General features: G+C 48.3%; 1 protein-coding gene across 1 annotated transcript; it reads right to left on the bottom strand.

Annotated features, from left to right (window-relative positions):
- Positions 1-239: 239 nt before the first annotated feature.
- NOP14 (NOP14 nucleolar protein) lies at positions 240-20,239 on the bottom strand. The gene is made up of 18 exons (XM_003801137.3): positions 19,995-20,239; positions 16,451-16,585; positions 15,780-15,921; positions 13,889-14,028; positions 13,306-13,440; positions 12,505-12,627; positions 11,937-12,068; positions 9,229-9,505; positions 7,742-7,872; positions 6,777-6,862; positions 6,045-6,180; positions 4,921-5,022; positions 4,263-4,416; positions 3,155-3,314; positions 2,528-2,675; positions 889-1,007; positions 602-757; positions 240-357 (listed from the first exon to the last, which is right to left on the bottom strand). Exons 1-18 carry the CDS (start codon positions 20,175-20,177, stop codon positions 258-260), a joined length of 2,559 nt encoding a protein of 852 aa, XP_003801185.1. The 5' UTR covers positions 20,178-20,239; the 3' UTR covers positions 240-257.
- Positions 20,240-20,625: the final 386 nt, after the last annotated feature.

A 20,625-nucleotide genomic window follows, 5' to 3' on the forward strand; every position in this document is an offset into this window, starting at 1 on the left:
TTGGCGGGCCCGGGCTGGATTCGAACCTGCCACCTTAGGTGTATGTGGCTGGCGCCTTAGCCACTTGAGCCACAGGCGCCGAGCCTACAGGTCTAGCTCTTGCTCAGGCTGGTCCTGAACCATGAGCTCAGACAATCCACCCGCCTTGGATTCCCAGAGTGCTAGGATTATAGGCATGAGCCACCACGCCTGGCCTTTTTATATTTTAATATTACTTTTAATGTACAAAAGTTCCTTGCCTAGTTTACAAAACAATTTTATTTTTTGAACTTTTTCCTCTTCAGAGCCTTCCATTCACCTTCCTGAGTAGCCAGGCTGTTAAAAAGCTGTTTGACTTTTTGCTTTCTTTCCGCATCCCTAAAAAACAAAAAAAGCAGACACCATCTTGGGTTAGCTTTTGGAGGAAGTCTTCTCCCTTTCACAGAACCAGGTGGCCTATAGCTACCATACCCAGGACAAAGGGAGGGAAGCGAAGGGAGACAAGTCCGCTCAGCCCTAGCCAGCAGTCCCTGCCAAGGCTGAGGGTGCTGGGGCCAGTGCTGGGCATGGACTGCTAGTGCTGCAGTCACACCACAGCTGTCCCCAGGTGCGTTCCACTCACCGTTCCATGATCTCTGAGAGCTGCATCCTTGCCAGGAACTGATTGTCCTTTCGGATTTCCCGGACAGCGCCTTTAAATTCCCGCTTGTGTTTGTGGATCAGCCTCTTCCTTTCTTGTTCTTCCTTATTGCTGCCCTGTTTCCGTCCAAACTCGAGGCTAAACCAGGAAGGCAAGTTAAAGAGGCAAGAGTCAGCCAGGGCCTGACTAGGGTGTGCCCCTGACCCTGCTCCTTTCACTCAAATGCACAACAGGCAGGACCCTTCCTAAGAGATGCTGCTGACACCCACACTTTGACCAGACGGGGGGTGAACAGCTTCAGCGGGACAGGCTTGCTCTTCTCACAGATCAGTGGCCGGTAGAGCTGCTTCTGGTTGCCCATTTCTGTCAGAATGCTCCTACACAGCTCCTAGAATATGAGACAAGCTGACATGAGACGTTAGGAGAGCAGGACAGTGTCCCCTCAGACCTCCTGCAGCCATGGTCCCCATTGCTCCTCATCCAGAGGTTAAGTGAAGGGCTACAGGGATGTGGCCAGGCTGTGATGGAAGTGGCCATCTTCTGGATAGGACAGCATGCGTCCTTCTGAGCACTGTGACCCTCAGAAATCAGGGTCCATGCTGGTATTGAGAAGTCATAGTAGTCTGTACTTCTTGCATCCAGAAAACAAACAGAACCCCTCTCTGCAGAGGAACTTGCAAGACATGCATCGTGACTCACTTTCTGTGGAAGTACATGGAGAAACACCTCCCTGTGATGGTGACATGGGCACGCAGAGTCTGGGTGTGCGGAGCAGCAAGCCAAGGCCAGAATGGGGTCTCTTACCAGTCCGGATGATATGACCTTATCTTCCTCTCTTCCAGAACCAGATAGGTAAGGCATATATTCACTTAAGGCCTTAGATTCTATAAGAGCTGGCTTCTGAAGAATCTTCCAGAAATGAGCTCACTAATGTTGGTCCTGCCCCATTCCCTATGCACAGGTATCCCAGAACTCAGGCCACCTGGCTCCCTGTACCCTTGGGCACAGCCACTGCTCAGCCTGTTGGGATGTAGCTCCAAGAGCCTAAACGCCTCTTCTCCATGGGGACTCAGTGCAAAGGCAAGGCCAACCCAACTTGCCCAAGACCATGAACCTGTTGTTCTTCAGCCAGTCCAAACTCTGTATGACCAGAGAGCCACTCTGTCCCTTAAATGAAAGACAAGCCACAGCCTCATGTGGGGGAAGTGGATGCAGGAGCTTCCATCTCATCTGCATCCCTAGACCAGGTGCAGGGACTCCTTGGGCAGTGGAGTGGTCTATGTATGCACCAGGAGCAGGACAGCTGAGCTGCTGTCTTCACAGGGCTCTCATCCCAGTAGGGCAGACAGTGGTCTGGATTTTCTGAAAAATCCAGGGTGCCACTGGGGGTGAGGGTCAGGGAGGCAGCACTGGAACCTCCTGCTCTAAGAACACCGGGAGCTGCATGCTGACATGAGGGCAGGAGGGAAGCAGGCAGACCCGGAATGGCTAAAGGCACCTGCTAGATGTGCCTGGAGGGCAGAACTTGTTTTTTACATACACAGGGAGTCTGGATGTAGCTGAGGAGGCCTCTCCTCAGGACTCTCATCAGGCGACTGCAGAGCTCAGGTGCTCATGTGGCCTAGAGCCAAATGTCCAGGCCCTGGTAGACTTTCCACTCAGTCCCCAAAGATGGCGCCCAACAACATTATGGCTCCAAGGTGAGGCAGGACCAAGGCTCTGCTGCAGCACTCTGCAGCGGGTGCAGTCACCACACTGTTACAACTTTATTTCCCATTCACACCAAGGACTTTGCACAGATGGTGTCCCTGACTTTCAACCTTAGTAACAAAAAGGCCAACTAATCTGGTCCTAGCTCAGGGACACGTCTGAGCTGGACAGAGCACCTTAGTGTACAGGGAGCCTCACCTGGAGCTCATGGGGGTGGCTGCAGTCAGCCAGGTGCTCCATCAGGAGGGCGTGGAGAGGACTGGCTATGGCATGGAAAGATGGCAGGGTGCCGTATAGCCGCACACAGCGCTGCAGGAGGGACAGACCCACGGCCAGGCAGGAAAGCCTATGAGGGCAGGAGGCAGGGAGGACCCAGCTCATGCTGCGTCAGTCACTGACAAACCAATGACCCTGGCGAAAATGACCCCTCCCCCATCAGGTTGAATAACTGACTTTGAGCCACCTCAGGCTACGGCTCAGCACCGAGGCCTGTGGGGCACAGCACTGGGCACTGGACAGAAGTGTCACCACACTTCCCTGATCAGGAAGGAAGGCTATGGGAGATATAGGAACAACTTGAAACAGGTGGCTTCATTTTAATTTCCAAATCACTATTTGGGAAATCAAGCAAATATATTTTGAAAATAGTTTAGGATAGGGGAAGAAACCACTGTCAGGGCAGTATGCCTCAGAAAGGCTTTACCTAGTATAAAATAAATTGATCAGGGGAAAAAAGGAAATTCTGGCCAATCAAAAAGTCTCGGTGGTTTCTTTTGCAAGAAGGCAAGGGGGCCTCACCTACCCTGGGAGCTGCCCCACATGTACCTGATGTGATTTGCCTCCGTGGCTGTCTGGGCTGTCAGTCCACTAGCCCAGCAGAGGGAAAGGCTGCTCCTCTGCCATGTGGCTGCGTCCTCTCTCTCAGAAACCAGGAGTAACTGGGAGTTCTTCCCACGTGCTCTGAAGGGGCGCACCAGAGCATAACCTGAATGCCAAGTGCAATGGGACAGAGAGGCCTGAACGTTGTTGGCTCGCAGGCAGTGCTGCAGCACCCATGTCGCTGGTGCATGTCCTCACAGACACGTGCTGACAGTCACCATGCTCCCTGGGGCATTCCAGATACAGAAGATTTTGAAAGGAACAGAGCTGGGTGGAAGCTCCCGCAGAGGTGGTCACTGCCCAGCACCTGACCCTGCCTGGGAGGGGGGCTTGCCACACAACTTCCTGTGGGCTGACTACATACCACATGTGGCTGTGGGTGCATAGGCCCCATCCAAGAACAAACTGAAGTTCAGGCCCTTGGAGGGGACAAGGCAGTGAGATGCACCCATGGAAACAAACCCAACAGAGCACAAGAAAGCAGATGGGTGGTGGAGGCAGGCAGTGGACAGGGCTTGAGCTGGTCAGAGACAGCCTCTCTGAGGGTGGGCGTCAGCAGAGATTAAACCAGCATGGCTGATGAGAGCACATGAGGCCAAGGGAGCGGCCTGTGCAGGAGGGGATGAGGAGGGTCTGCCTGTCCCACCCCAAGGGATTCGTGCCTCTTCTCTACTTTTCCCTATTCTAAACTTCCTACAATGAACACAAATCACTTTTTTTTTTTTTTTTTTTTTGAGACAGAGCCTCAAGCTATCCCCTGGGTAGAGTGCTGTGGCATCACAGCTCACAGCAACCTCCAACTCCTGGGCTCAAGCGAGTCTCCTGCCTCCGCCTCCCAAGTAGCTGGGACCACAGGCACCCGCCACAACGCTCGGCCATTTTGGTTGCAGCCATCATTGTTGTTTGGCGGGCCCGGGCTGGGGATTCGAACCCGCCACCTTAGGTGTACGTGGCTGGCGGCCTTAGCCGCTTGGGCCACAGGCGCCGAGCCACAAATCACTTTTAAAAAATTCTAAAGTACAAAATATTTGAAACCAGCTCCTCATAGACTCACCTGGGCTTTGTTTGTTCGGAATTCCTATGTAAAGAATCCCAAGGAGATAGTTCATGAGCTCGGGTATGAACCTCTGAGACAAGGACACAAACTCCAGGAACAAGCAGCACACAAACAGGCCTTTCACCACATCTTGGAGGGACAGGACAGGGCACTGGAAAGGGACACGGGTCTCAGTCTCTGCTCTGGAATGATGTTCTGGAATGTTCCCAAACTGGGTACCCACTGAGCTTCACCTGGACCTCACAGCGATGCTGAGGGATCAAGTGAACCCGGAAAGATAAAGGGCCTCCCATATGCAAAGACTGTGAAGTTCTCCCTCAGATGGGAGATCCCGCGTGAGCACACACCCATCCCATGCCCACAAAAGGAAAAGAAACTTGTAAACTTTATTAAGCCAGAAGGGAAACAAAAGCCTGTATCATACTTGACCTTCACCACTAACTTAAAGGCTGTTTTCTGGGGTCACTCTCTTTAATCAGTCCCCCTCATCCTGCCTGGGGCTGTTCAAGCTGGGCACTCTGGCTTATGGCCCAGGCTTTCTGACCCTAACCCTCCACAGGGCCTGTGGATATGCCTTCTTATGCTTAACCTCAGGAGTCCCATCTCCCTGACCCTTAAAGTGAGACACTCTTGAGGCGGGCTGAGATGGACTCACCTTAGTAAGCAGCTGGCTCATGCACACCAGGGCAGGGGTGACAACTGGGTGCCAGAAGTCCGATGTTGGAAATAGCAGCCCCACAATTTTCAAATAAATGAGCTAGAAAGAAAGTAATATACAGATTAAAAATGTAAAATAAAATTCAAAATAATACCTTTAAAAAGGGCTCAGAGGTGAAACCAATAGTAAAGGTCCTGGTGACGATGGTGGGGCAGCCTTGGACACTAGGTCTTCACAGTGACCCTGAGCCACTCCCTGCAGGACAGGGCCTCTCACCACTAGGAGGCTGCTATAAAACAGATGAAGGGGATGGGCAGGTGGCTGGGGATGTGACGTGCCTTCAAGGAGTTTTGGTCCCCCTGTTACTGTGGCTACCAAGAGGCTTCCCCTACCCTGTTCAGTTTAGCTTCCTAATTTCAGAGTTAGCGTCAGGCCTAAGTGACAAAAATGAGAAGAACATGAGAGTGTAGAAAATAAAGTAGAATTATCTTGGGGTGGAAAAAATACATTAAAAGTTTCAGAGTAGGCTTGGCGCCAATAGCTCAGTGGCTAGGGTGCTAGCCACATACACCTGGGTTGTCAGGTTCGAACCTGGCCCAGGCCTGCCAAACAACAGTAACAACTGCAACAAAAAATAGCCTAGTGTTGTCATGGGCACCTGTAGTCCCAGCTACTTGGGAGGCTGAGGCAAGAGAACTGCTTAAGCCCAAGAGTTTGAAGTTGCTGTGGGCTGTGATGCCACGGCACTCTACTGAGGGCAACACACTGAGACTCTTGTCTCAAAAAAAAAAAAAAAAAAGTCTCAGAGCAGTCCAAATGTCTCTCAACCTTTGAAGAAACAGAAAAACCAAGGATAACAGAGCAGCCAGCCACAGGCCTGGGCCTGAGGGACAAGCCAGTGCCTCTGCTGCATCTGACCAAATGCCACACCACGTGTGAATCCAGCCAGAATCCCACAGCTACACACGCGCTGCTGGTAGGTCTGGACACTGCAGTCCTCTGTCCAGATCACTGCCAACCTTTCCCAGCCACGTGCACTGTCCCCATCAGCCCTCTGTTCTGAACAGAGCCTGACCTGTGCTGGCCGTGGGAGAGACTGGACTGAACCCGCCTCTGCTTACCAGGTCTAGCCCTGGCAACACGGCCCGGCCCTTGGTCTCAATCATTTCTTCCATCTCATGCATAGCATCTCGGAGGACAAATTTCATAGAGTCACTTGCAGATTCAGGAAACATCTGGCAAAGATTATATAACTGCCTGTTAAGCAGAAATGTAAGTCAGGAGAGCGTGATTCTATGTCACAAAAAATACAAGAAAAAACCTCTGTAACCACTTTCCCACGAAGTCACCTGCGTCTAAGCAAATTACAACTGGTAGCCCCTGGACGAATCCACTTTTCCTCTTACAACCTGGCTGGCCTCCGTGGGCCTCAGATAATTTTTCTAGTAGTATCTGTAATAGTCTACACCAGGCATCCTCAAACTATGGCCCGAATAGGACATTTATCTGGCCCGCCGGGTGTTTTTGCTGCTGCTGCCTGTCCTGCTTAGCAGCCGACTCATCCTGGGGCCTGCAGTCTGGGTGTGAACGGGTTGAACTGTCCTAACATCAACTTGTTTGTGGTTAAAAGTGACCAGTGCAGCAAATGGTAAAAGCAAGACGTTGTCATCAAATTCCCGCAGTGGGCCTAGCTATGAGGCCTCTCCACAGCCCTGAGGGGAGTCCATGCATCTGGCCTGCTGATGTCTCATTTTGTCTACCTTACTAATAACTGTAGAAAGCATGCTTATAATTCTAAACAGGACAAAAATTGTTCAGCTCCCCCCTCCAGATAACATGCTACTTTCACTTACACAACCAGCTTATCGATTACTCTGAGGTCTGGAGGATCATTTGTAGCCAAATCGCCGACATATTCCAAAAGAAAGCCAAATAGTTTCTGCAGGGACATGAGGTGGAGAAAGCTCAGTGTTTAGCACCAAGAGCAAAACCATAGCATCTAACTCTTGTGTCACTATGCTCTGGGAAAACCAGGTGGGTAGAGGACCCTGGCATGAGAATTCCACAGCATAACCAAAGACATTGCTTGAGCCTGTCCAACAGCAGGCAATGCACAGAAAAGGTAAGAGGCCTGTGTGGAGGCTCACGCCTGTGATCCCAGCACTCTAGGAAGGAGAGGCAAGTGGATGTTTGAGCTCCAGAGTTTGACACCAGGCTGAGCAAGAGTGAGACCTCATTGCTATTAAAAATAGAAAAATTATCCAGGCATTGTGACAGATGCCTGTAGCTCCAGCTACTGGGGAGGCTGAGGCAAGCGAATGTCTTGAGCCCAAGAGTGTGAGGTTGCTGTGAGCTATGAGGCCACAACACTCTACTCAGGGTGACAGAGTGAGACTCTGTCTCAAAAAAAAAAAAAAAAAAAAAAAAAAAAAAAAAAAAAGCTAAGGATCAGGTGTGCCTTCTATAGAATGACAGGCACTACATGTTATGGAAACAGAAGCAGGAATACACCCAGACTACCTTATCTACAGTAAAAACATAACATTCACTAACAGAGAAAAAGCACATTCACAGCTACTTGTTTCCCTAAAGTCCAAGCCCACTCTGCAGGCCTCAGTGAAACAAAGGCCCCAGTGCCCGCTGCAGGCCAAGGAGGAGTGAGATGCCAAGGGTGGCTCTGCCTGCTTGCACTGAGGCACCACACAGACAATCAAGCGACAGGCCAAGGCCCACTTTGTCACTATAGACAAGTCCACGTTCACAGGGACTAGGGTCAGGCTCACGCTCCTAGTACTCAGCATGCATGTTCACCGCATACTTCTAGCTTTGCTTTGTTTCCTGCCGCGAGACTCGGATGGTTGCACTTCTGAATTCTCTCCACCACCAAAAGCTGCTCTTCCATCGATCTTCCCGACAGTAAAGATCTCAGTTCCTCACAGGACTCAGGAGCTGTAAAAACAGAGTACATGCATTTAACACCTGCACTGAGAATTATGTTTCTGCTCACATAGGTTAAAAACCAAACACAATGTCAGTAAGTCAGTTTTTTTACTTTAACAAGGTAGAGACCTTAACACACATTTTAGATAGATGTTAATCTCCTAGCCACCACAACTGCATCCCAATGGGCCGAGGAGACAGATTGGCCTGAACTGGGCTGTCCAAGAGGACAGTGCCCAGAACAGCCCTGGGGACCCATGGGGTCCCCACCTTCCCTCTGTCAGGAACCCACTTAAATAGCTGCTGGTTTTCATGCCCAGACTGTTAGAATGGGCTAATCCAGGGGTTGTGAGTAAAGAGACCATTAGCATCTAGCCCTCAGGGGAATATAGCTAAGACAAAGGCAGTGGGCGGGCAGAGGCTGGAATTGACACCTGCGTGTAAACCATAATTGCTTGGCACCAGGGACCAGTTTTACAGAAGGCAATTTTTTTATAGACTAGGAGGAGAAGGGGATGGTTTGGGGATAATTCAAGCACATTACATTTATTGTGCACTTTGTTACTATCACCTTTTTACCTATAATGAAATAATTACACAACTCATTCCAACGTCCTGAACCCAGTGGGGCCTTGAGCTCAATCCCTGCATGTGTAGTTTATAATGGATTCTCACAGAGACTCCTATGCTGCCACCAATATGACAGGAGGTGGAGCTCAGGTGATGCCAACAAAGGGGTAGCTGTAAGCAGATGGAGCTTCACTCCTCCTGTTCACTTCCTGCTGTGAGGCCCGGTTCTAACAGGCCTGGATTGGTACCAGTCCACGGCCTGGGGGTTGGGGACCACAGGACTAAGCAACACTACCTTCTGAGACTCTCACCCACAGGAAGTACATCCCCAGAGGCATGCTTTATCCTATCTAGAAACAACCTTCAGTCACAGGACATTTCAGGGCAACTTTCTCTGTGTCCACTCTAAGGTGTTATGTGGCCAGGACAAACATAGGGAGCCCTCCCACAAGTATCATCTGTCTCTCTGGCCCTGCTGGCCAACACACAAGGCTGACGGTGCACCCAGGAGTGTGAAGTCACTGCCAAGGCAAGGCACAGGTGCCTCATCTGGATACTGACCCACAGGACCGTCCCCACGGTCACACACAAAGACCTGGGTGAGCCAACACTGAGGAGGAGGACAGAACCTGTACCCATGGCAAGGGGCACACACAGGACTATGCCCATACACTCGAGGTGCACACGTGGTCCCTACTCTACAAATGCAGCCCTAGGGAGGGAGACAAATATGTGTGCTATGGCCAGGTTGCAAAGGTCATCGAGAAACCAAAGAAAACCTGGCTGTTCCTGTACCTGCAAATGTGAAGGGCAGCTCTGTTCTGGCAGCTTTTCCAGCTCTTTGGCCACCAGTTCTCGATCCTTTCCCAGGACTCTGATGATCTTTCTTCGGATTCTCACTTTCTTCCCCACTCTCTACACCAGATTCTAGGTCCGAGTGGCTCTCTGGGCCATCGCTCTCCTCCAGGTCCTCCCCGCTGGAGCCTTCGCCCTCATCCTCCTCACCCTCATCCCCACTGGCTTCCTGGCTTTGCTTGTCTTGGACATCTTCCTCGACATTCATCTTTCCATCCTGGGAAAAGAGCACGATAGATCAAACTAAAAAGCTTTTGCACAGCCAAGAGCACAGTAAGTAAAGCAAACAAGACAACCTTCAGAATAGGAGAAGATTTTTGCAGGTTATGCTTCCAACAAAGGTCTGATAACTAGAATCTATAGAGAACTCAAACTAATCAATAAGAAAAGAATTAATAACCCCATTTCTATGTGGGCAAGAGACTTGAACAGAAACTTCTCGGATGAAGACAGGTGCATGGCCTACAAACACATGAAAAAATGCTCATTATCCTTAATCATCAGAGAAATGCAAATCAAAACCACTTTGAGATAATATAACTCCAGTAAGATTAGCCCACATCACAAAATCCTAAAACTACAGATGTTGGCGTGGATGAGGAGAGAAGGGAACATTTCTACACTGCTGGTGGGAATGCAAGCTAATATGACCTTTTTGGAAAGAAGTTTGGAGAACACTCAAGGAACTAAAGGTAGACCTATCGTTCGATCCTGCAATTCCTCTACTAGGTATATACCCAGATGATCAAAAATAATTTTACAACAAAGACATTTGCACCAAATATTTATTGCAGCCCAATTCATAACAGCCAAGACATGGAAACAGCCCAAGTGCCCATCAACCCATGAATGGATAATAAATTGCGGTATATGTACACCATGGAATACTATGCAGCCATAAAAAGATGGAGACATCATATCTTTTATGTTTACCTGGATGGAGCTGGAACATATGCTTCTTAGTAAAGTATCTCAAGAATGGAAAAAAAGTACCCAATGTACTCACTACTACTAGGAAATCAATATATAGTCACTTACACATTCACATGAATGGTGAAACATACACTATTGTCCAGAAAGTAGAAGGGAAGAGGAGAGAGGGGAGGGGGATATGGGAGGAGGGAGAGCATTTGGGGGACCTCATCTAATGTGCATGATGCAGTGGTACATTTCAGAACTATTAAGAAATGAGGGCTCAGCGCCTATAGCTCAAATGGCTAAGGCGCCAGCCATGTACACCTAAGGTGGCGGGTTTGAATCCCCAGCCCGGACCCGCCAAACAACAATGACAGCTGCAACCAAAAAATGGCCGGGCGTTGTGGCGGGCGCCTGTGGTCCCAGCTACTTGGGAGGCAGAGGCAGGAGACTCGCTTGAGCCCAGGAGTTGGAGGTTGCTGTGAGCTGTAATGCCACGGCACTCTACAAAAAAAGAAAGAGCCTTTTTTTGAGGCTCTGTCTCAAAAAAAAAATTATAAAAAAAAAGAAATGAGTATAATTGTGATGGATGTGTTACTTAGTTCAATGCAAGCATTTCACATTGTATATCAAAGCAGTACCCTGAACACCATAAATGCATCAATGTAAAAAGTTATGATTCAATTAAAAAAAAAAAAAAGAGCATGATAGCCCTAGAATGTCACCACACAGGTCCCGTACCTGTGCCAGGATCCTGTGCCCATAGCGCTGATGCTCCCACCTGCTGGATGCTCTGCCCCTTCCAGGGCATCCCTAGAGCCATAGGAGCCAGAGGCTCACAGATAGCCCTGCTGCCAGGACACTGAGCTTAGGAGAAGCTTCACCAGCAGGCAACACAGGTCTGAGACTTGGAAGGCATGTGGGTCACAGCAGCAGTATCCACAGCACCCACCACTGGTTTGGGGGCTGCACCAGGAGGCAGATAACCCAGTGTTTTTGTTGTATGTAGCTTTCTGCTCAAACCCCGGCCTGCCTTCCTTCCCTGAACCCCAATGATACACTCTACCAGGTGAAGGTACAGATCTTTTAAGATTCACAATTTAAAAATGTACCAGAGCTAGGTGCAGTGGCTCACGCCTATAATCCCAGCACTCTGGGAGGCTGAGGTGAGAGGACTGCTTGAGGTCAGGAATGCAAGAGCAGCCTGGACAACACAATAGGACCTCATGTCTAACAAAAGCAGCATTTTTAAAAAAATTAGCCAGATGTGGTGTCACATGCCTGTACTGCTTTGAGAGGCTGAGTCAGGAAGACCAGCCCAGGCTCTGGAGGTTGCCATGAGCTCTGATTGTGCCACTGCACTGTTCAGAAACAAGACAGCCAGTCTCAGAAACCCAATTATGTCATTCAGAAATACTCAGAACTTTAACCTTAACCTCCTCAGTACTGTGCTGGGGTCATGCAGATGTAATCTTGCAGACAAAAACAAAAGCAGCTGACACTGACAGCTGGGTAAGCAGCAGGAAGAGTCTAATTCTGTCATCTGAGCTCCTTCTGCTGAGGTGGAGGCACCACCGTTACAGGTGCTCTGTGAAGGTTGTTACCTGAAATACTGCAAACACCCGGAGACACAAGTTTACAGACACTGGTTAAACCCCTGCATGAATACCAGAAAATATGCTTTTAAAGTAAAAAAAAAAAAAAAGAAAAGAAAACAAAGCCAAACGTCTTACTTTGTAAGAAAGCAAACGTCTATCATCTTTATCTAGTACAAAGCCATCGTTTAAATCATCTGCTGAAATATGTTTTGGTTTCTTGGTATTTTCATCCTCATCTTTTCCTAACATCCTCCGCAGTCTTTCAGCCTGAATAGGAAGGAAAGAGAAGTCACATCTGTGTTCCCTGGGCAGCCAGTGGGCCCACGTCCCAGCCCACCATCCTCTCAGTTCTGACACTGGTGCCTGGCTTGCTTCTGCTTGTGGGCCTCAATTGAAAACACTTGGCAAACATCACCAGGAAGACTTTCTTACTGAACAAAACATACTGCAACAAACTTTGTGGCAGAAATACTCTCCATTCACTAGGGAGGAAAACGTGTTATGCTCAGTCTTTGTAGCGAATTCTGCTGGCCAACCTGACTCTCATTTATCACCCGATGATAAATGAGAAAAAAGACACCTGAGCAAGCCACCCACCATCCCCGCCATCCGCAAACACACAGCGGGCAGGAAGAGGCCCATGATGCACTTGGGGTCAAACAGTCCCCCAGCTGTCCCCCTGGGCAGGCACTGGCCCCCCTACCTCCAGCCTCTGGAGCCGCTCTTGCTCCTCATGTGCCAGCTCCTCTTCTGTTCTCATCCTGTTAGAGGGTTGAGCCTTCATTTCAAAGCCAAGCTCACGAACCATCATGTCATATGCATCGGGCTAAAGTGGAAAGGGGAAATTATCTACTCTTACAAAGCTGGACGCTGCTAAGGAAGAAGCTAGGCCACACCTACGTTTTTTCTTCTAGAGAGAAAGGACTGGGAACTCAGTGGACACTTCATCACACAGAAGTTCTTTTACTCCTAGAAAATTCTCCTCAGAATATATCTGCTTTAACAAAAACAACTGGTCATCTAAGCATTAAACCCTAAGCCGCAACAGCAGCAGTAAGAGGAAATCAGAGATGCCCAGATGGCCAAGTGACAGTGTCATCTGGTGAAATCCTAGATTTTCCCCCCAAAATCCAGCTAACTTAAGCAAATGCAACATTTCTCAACAATTTAGATTAAAAAAAATGATGCAGGAATAAAATATAGTATAAAGGAAAAATAAATAAATGTATATGAAATATACATACATCAATAAGCAAATATATTACAGAAAGTTCAAACACCTAAAGCCTCCACCCCAAAGTACCACCTATCCCTGGATATACCACTTTGAAGTAATTTTGGACCCACTCCCACCCCAACATCGTACCTCCTCAGGCAATTCCACATCAACACCCAAGAGAAACGCTGTCCTAACAAGAAAAGGCCAGAAGAGATTCCCAGCTGCAGCCTTTTCTCCACAGAAGGGTCCAGATGAAGTTCAGGGTTTCAGTCATCCCACTCCTACCTTGGGCTTCTCCTTTTTGTCTCTGCTCTCTGACTTGGGGGTTTTGTGTGACAGCAGAGCCTGGATTTCCTTCCAGTCCTGGTCTAGCTTCTCCGTGAGTTCTAGGGCATCTTCCCGCTGAGTCTGTCTGTCCCTCTGCAGAGACACAGGACATACCACACACATCACTGCTGACCTCCCCGCCCAGGACATGCACAGTAACCACCTGTGCTCAGCACCACAGAAAAAAGAGACCAAGAGAAATGAGGACCTTAAAAGCAAAGTTACAAAATCTTATTAGACAGAAGTAATTTCCTGCTGTAAACGGTTCACTAGACCCTCTCAGCAGGCCATAACAAGTCAATGAGAAACAGCGTAAACTCTAAGATACACAGAGTTGGTGGGTTCAACTACTAGAATCCACCAGAACAACAAAAACCCATAGGAGGCATGCTCTTGATGAGATTTAAAATGCTTCTGTTCAAAATGAGTCTTATGTTGAAGTAATATAAAATATTAAGTGCAGGCCCAAAATATATAAGGAAGAAAGCTCAAACATACTTTGGTGAGCACATCTTCTGACAGAGAATACTAACTAACCCACCTTCTCCTGTTTTGACTTTGCAATGAGCTCTTCAATGAGTTCTTTCCGTGACTTTGGTTTTCCCCGCTCCTCGCCCTCCTGTTGAGAAGTCTTCACATGGAGTCTGCTGCCGCCTCCAAAGTGTGCAGCCGTCAGCTCAGCTGTAGAAAAAAGGGCAGAAGACACCACTGTGAAGCCCAGGCCTTGTACTGGGAAGCATTCCTTTTAGTACTCTGCCAACATTTCCCCAAAAGCAGTCTTGAGAATTCCACATCCAAGAAAAAAAAAAATCTGGCTCAGTGCCTATAGCTCAGCAGCTAGGGCACCAGCCACATACACTGGAGCTGGTGGGTTTGAGCCCAGCCCAGGCCTGCCAAACAACGACAACAATAACAACAAAAAAATAGGTGTTGTGGCGGGCGGCTGTAGTCACAACGCCTACTTGGGAGGCTGAGGCAAGAAAATCGTTTAAGCCCAAGAGTTTGAGGTTGCTGTGAGCTATGATGCCATGACACTCTACCAAGGGCGACATAGTTGAGACTCTGTCTCAAAAAAAAAAAAAAAGTAAGAGGCTTTTGTTTTATCAACTACCTAGGTTTTTGTGAGCTCATAATCAAAATCAAAGGATAGGAAATTTCAAATAAATCACTGAATCCCCAGGATTCTGTTACCTGGCAGAAATAGAACCCTTGTTCCCTCCAGTCACCTAATACCACAGTCCTACTGGTGACGAGAATGATGCTGCTCACCAGACACCAACAAGTCACGTGAATTCTGGTCCCCAAGTGAGGACACTTTACAGTTGAAAGTGTGCAAAAAGTCTCAAGCCGTGAAAAGTGCAAAGACAAAGGCACGGAGGATAAATTACTGGCTACCTGTTTACAAGCACGAAGTCCCAGTAGCCACAGGCCTGGTGCTGTCACCCAACAGTGGGCTCTGCACCACAAGCTGCCTTGGGTCTAAACCTTTTGTCCCCACCCTGGATCATCCAGATACCAAAAGCTAGTCCTGAGCTTGAATTCTTGAGCTCTCCACAAAAACTTTGAAGATCAATTTTTGTTTTGTGTAGCTTATATCTGGAAAATGGGACCTCCTCATTAAAGTTTACATTAAAAGAATGTAAACTAATTAATGATACAATGTAACTCTACATAAGGCCAAAGATGCCCTTATGCACTAAAGCCAGAATTCCCTGTTTCACGTCATTACCCACCGATATGAGGCTCATTATTATCTGCCTCACAAAACTGCCACAAGTAGTTTCCTAATAAAGACAGAACTACATAAACCCCGCTGAAACCACACAGGTCAGAATCTGTAACAAAGCAGGTCAGTGTAGAAGAGCTGCTTAGGGGGTGCTGATGTGGTTGGCTTTATCTGGCTCTTGGATTGGACAAACTTTACCTTCCTTCTCTGAGCTCATAAGGTAACAGAAGCTATTATGAGGTTCAAATAAGAAAATGGATATTAATGTGCTTTTTCAGCCTGTAAAAGCATCCACAAGTTCTCAATTTTTTTTTTTTAAGAGACAGAGTCTTACTTTTTCACCCTCGGTAGAGTGCTGTGTCGTCACAGCTCACAGCAACCTCCAACTCCTGGGCTTAGGTGATTCTCTTGCCTCAGCCTCCCAAGTAGCTGGGAGTACAGGCGCCCACCACAAAGCCCAGGTATATTTTTGTTGCAATTTGACCAGGGCTGGGTTTGAACCTGCCACCCTCAGTACATGGGGCCGGTGTCCTGCCCACTGAACCACAGGCACCGCCAAGCCAAAACCTATCACGTGTGGAATTTATCAAGAAGTTACTGCTCAGTGAAACTTTCATGCAACAACTTTTTCCAGAGGGGCAAGTCTGACAATGAGCAGACTGTCCTGGCTCCAGCCCTGGGCTCGTGTGAGCCAATCCAGCCTCACCGGATAGCGTCCCTCGATCCTCAGCATCACTGTCACTGTCCACGATGTCGTTATGTCGCTCAATGTCTGCCAGGGATTGGCCATAATGAGTCAGTTCTTCATCTTCATTTAGGTTGTAGATGCTTTTTTTCTCGTGATGTCGCTGACAGAAGAGAAAAAAAAAAAACCAGTTTCCCTAATTACCATATTCATTTCATAGCAAAAACAATTATTATTCCATCATATGTGAATGTGACAATGTGGCCTACACAGCCTTACAGAGTATTCTAAGTCATCTGAGCAATGACTGAGACATGAACAGAGCTCACAGAAGGAAATTCTTCAATATGTCAACAGTCCAGGTAGGCTACTGTAAGTCTCACAGGGTTACCCCTCAGCTGTGCCCCTCAGCCCACAGGCTCTCCACTCAACAGAAGGGAAGGCAGCAGGCAAGAACCCCAGTATGTGCTGGCTGAGATATTCATCCACTCAAGTCATATTTGCAGAAGGTGCTTCCCCTCTGGCCTAGCAGGACAAAGTACAGGAAAGTAAGGATTCAGGGGATACATACTGCACCTGTGGGCAAGTGTCCATGGACATGGAAGTAAATGAAGGGGAGAAACAGCCTCACTTTGGGCTTGACTTCTGTGGACAATGTATAGCAAACACCCTCCTCCAATTTTTTTTCATACCTGTTGCTCCAGAGCAAACCTCTTCATCATCTTTTCCTCTGGACTTATGTTGCTATTGTACTCCCCAAAGCGTTTATCTCTAAATACGTTGGACTTATCCCTTTCTCTGTACTCCTTTAGTAACGTCTGTGTACGCTGAAAAACAGATCATAAAACAATCTCACAAAAAATTCTTGCAATTTCCTCCAAAGGGGACATCAGAACGGTGTGTGGTTTTTTGTTTTTTGTGTTTTTTTTGAGAGGCATGGTCTCACTCTGCTGCTAGAGACCATGGGCTAGAGAGCCATGCTGTCATCACAATTCACTACAACCCCAAATTCCTGGGCTTAAGTGAGTAGCTGGAACTACAGTCATGTGCCACTACACCCGGCTAAATTTTCTATATTTTGTAGTGAGGGGTCTTGCTCTTACTTAGGCTGGTTTTAAATTCCTGTCCTCAAGGGATCCTCCCACATTGGCCTCTCAAAGTGCTGGAATTACAGGCCTCAGCCAGCACACTGAATGGTGCACATTTTTTTTTTTTTAAGACAGAGCCTCAAGCTATCCCCACTGGGTAGAGTGCCATAGCATCAAAGCTCAAAGCAACCTCCAACTCCTGAGCTCAAGGAAGTCTCCTGCCTCAGCCTCCCAAGTAGCTGGGACCACAGGCGCTTGCCACAACGCCCGGCTATTTTTGGTTGCAGCCATTGTGGTTTGGCAGACCCCGGCTGGATTCGAACCCGCCACCTTAGGTGTATGTGGCTGGCGCCTTAGCCGCTTGAGCCACAGGTGCTGAGCCGAATGGTGCACATTTTAAGTTTAAGAGCTATACACTGTGATGTCAAAGTTCATACAGAATCTGCTTTAACCTATGACAAACATTCCCTACTAGGGATAGAATTTTGAGGAGAAAACCAACTTACTCTCAATGATAATGGGTAATCACTTTATTTTGCTCTACTTAGAGTCTGTCAGTGCTGAAAGAAAGGAAAAGCGAAAAGCACACTAGCCAAGCTAAAGACGTGAACTGTTCTTCAGCTGCAGTAGCTGCCTTCGTTTAATCAAGTGAGTACTTTAGGCTGGACTTATTTAGAAAAGTAGAATATGAGGTCTGACAATTAAGTTCTCGAACTTGCTGCCATGAGCTTGTGTTTGCAGCACTGTACCAACAGCTTGGTAAGGTTTCATAACTGGTGCATAACTGTCTCACAGCTGTGTTCATGTGGAATGTGGCAGTGTTTTGCTGAGTAGCATTCATTATTGCTGTGTTTTTGTGTGCTGTCCTGAGAATGTTGGTGCGTAAATTATAGCAATGAATGAACATTAAATTTATTGTTAAACTGGGCAAGAGTGGAAGTGAAATTAGAGACCTGTTAGTGCAAGTTGATGGGGATAATGCCATGAGGAAAACCACAGTGTACAAATGGCTTAAACATTTTTCTGAGGAGGAAGTGTCATTGATGAAGAGAGGTCAGAGTGGCCAGTACCGAGTAGAAGTGAGGAAAACATTCAAAAATCCATCAAATTGTGTATCAAAATCACTGGTTGACTATGTGAAGCATAGTAGAACAAGTAAACATTGATAGAGAAAAAAAAATTTTTTTTTGATTGTTTGGGATTCATTGAGGGTACAAAGAATTAGGTTACACTGATTGCATTGGTTAGATAAAGTCCCCCGTACAGGCTCAGCATCCGTAGCACAGTGGTTGCGGTGCCAACCACATACACCGAGGGTGGCAGGTTTGAGCCCAGCCTGGGCCTGCTAAACAACAGCTAAACAACTTCAACAAAAACAAAAAATAGCTGGGTGTTGTGGCGGGCACCTGTGGTCCCAGCTACTACGGAGGCTGAGACAAGAGAATTGCTTAAGCCCAAGAGTTTGAGGTTCCTGTAAGCTGTGACGCCATGGCATTCTACCCAGGGCAGCATAGTGAGACTCTGTCTCAAAAAATATATATTAAAAAATAATAATAATAAAGTCCCTCTTATAATTGTGTCCCGCCCCCAAGAAGTGTGCCATACACTGTCACCACCCCATCCCATCCCTCCTCCCCTCTCCTTCATTCTCCTTACTTCACCCCCTTAAATTAGCTCATCTATTGTCTTCAAAAAAGAAAAGTCTTAACTGGAAATCTTGGCCAACAACTCATGGCTCTTGCACCAGCTCACAGAGCACTGTCTAGTTTTTAGCCAGTCAACAGATAATAGTATTTAATTCTCATAAACCACCATCACAGATAGGATGTATATTATTTCCCCTTTAGAAATGCAAAATAAAGAAGATGCATGGCTTGTACCTGTAGCACAGTGGTTAAGGTGTCAGCCACGTACACCAAGGCTGGTGGGTTCAAACGTGGCCAGGGCCAGCTGAACAACAATGACAACTGCAACAAAAAAATAGCTGGGTGCTGTGGCAGGCGCCTGTAGTCCCAGCTACTTGGGAGTCTGAGGCAAGAGAATCGCTTAAGCCCAAGAGTTAGAGGTTGCTGTGAGTTGTGATGGCACTCTACTCAGGGTGACACAGTGAGACTCTGTCTCAAAAAAAAAAGAAAGAAAGAAAACAGAAGTTTAAGTGGTGAAGGCGAACGTGTCTGCTCTAGAGACCATACTACTCTTCACTCTGCTCTAGGGCCCGGAATAAAGTCAATTTTAAGTTGCCTATTGTACATGCTGTCATCTCCTTGCAGTAAGGATGATAGATGATTTAATCGAAAGGTCATCTGTATTGCACACTGGGTGACAGTATGACCTCCTGAAGGCAAAGGCCAGGTCTTATTTATCTTTATGTCCCATTCTAAAACACAGCTTAAAAGTAAGCACTCCGTGTAGCACAAAGGCTTTGCAGACATTGAGATCTGAAGGCATGCCCCAGCCTTCTCAGTTGTGTGACTTTAGGAAATTTACTTGTCCTTTCTGGGTCTTCATTTCTCCACCATCCTACTAATATATCTTCCCCAGTAATGATAAATATACTTTTTTTTTTTTAAATGAACATTGTCTACTACGTTGCATACAGGATGCCATTTGCTGAACTGAATTTGAAAAGCAGGTAAATAATATTCCAGGACTGGACCATAAACAAAAGACCGGAGGAAGCAATGTGTCTTTCCACAGAGATGCCACTTCAGTTACCCCTCAAGGGACAAGGTGATGTACCTAGGGGGAGGCACACTCATCCTCCAAGTATCTCTGAAGTACCCCAGGTAAACCCTGTCCATGGTCCCTCGATCGGCAGTACTGGCTCAAAGTTTAAATGAGGAAGGGTAAGAATAAGTACGGGACATCATGGCAGCTCAGCTGGATAAGTCTCCAAACCGTGTGTGCAGGGTCTCAAGGAGGGACAATCGCTTTCCAGGATAAAGTCATTCCAGCTCATAGAAAAGGAGAGGCATGAAGTTTTAAAAGTCGGTGCTGTCTAACTACTACAGTCTCCATTTTGCAGGCGAGGAAACAGAGGCAGAGGGAAGCACGCAGCTGGCCCCAGGCCGGCCAGCACCAGCCAGGGCCCCGATCCCGGCAGCGGGCGATACCCTAAGTTCAAAACGTGAGGGGGCGGCCCGCCTACCTTCCTGATGGCCCGCGCGCGAGACACGCCGGGCAGCCCCACGTCGTGGCGTGTCTTCCTGCCCAGGATCTGGAACTTCTGCCTGTTGACTTTCACCTCGAAAGGATTGGGGCAGACCCTCGCCGGGGCTCCCCGCGCCCCCGAGGCCGTCCTTCGCGCCCTGACCGCCTTGGCCTTCCCCATGGCGTACACTCTGCTGCAGCTCCAGGCGCTGGCGCCCTCAGGCCTCCAAGACGCAGAGCAGACACGCGGGCCGCACGGGCACAGCAAAGGAGGAGCATCCGTGGCGGAGCACGTCACCTTGGAAACACGTGTCCCGCCTCCCATCGTCATCTCGCGATAACTGCACCAGTCGCCCTCCGCCCCCGGAGATCGCGAGAATTAGACAGTCTGAAAATTGCAAGCTCCGGCTCAAGAGCGGGCTGAGCGACTACAACTCCCAGCAGGCCACGCCACAGAATCCTACCGTGCCCCCCCCCGGCGCGAGGCCTTCTGGGAGCTGTAGTGCCAGCGAAGCGCCGCAGCCATCTTGGACACGGCGGCGAGAGGAGCGCTCGCGCGCCCTCTTCTGGAAAGCCGTTAGCGCGGAGCCCGCCCCAGCGCGCGTGGCGGGCGACTGCGGCGGCGGCGG

This window comes from Otolemur garnettii, unplaced genomic scaffold (assembly GCF_000181295.1).
Source record: "Otolemur garnettii isolate 467f Iridium unplaced genomic scaffold, OtoGar3 scaffold00198, whole genome shotgun sequence".
Lineage (NCBI taxonomy): Eukaryota > Metazoa > Chordata > Mammalia > Primates > Galagidae > Otolemur > Otolemur garnettii.

Bases quoted from the DNA above. Each gene is read 5' to 3' on its own strand.
- NOP14 (XM_003801137.3), bottom strand. From the start codon at position 20,177: ATGGGGAAGGCCAAGGCGGTCAGGGCGCGAAGGACGGCCTCGGGGGCG. The intron at 5,023-6,044 runs GTAAGCAGAGGC...CTTTCTTTCTAG, and splicing joins TGTTGCCAGGGCTAGACCTG to CTCATTTATTTGAAAATTGT. The intron at 358-601 runs GTGAGTGGAACG...TTTGTTTTTTAG, and splicing joins CTCTCAGAGATCATGGAACG to GGATGCGGAAAGAAAGCAAA.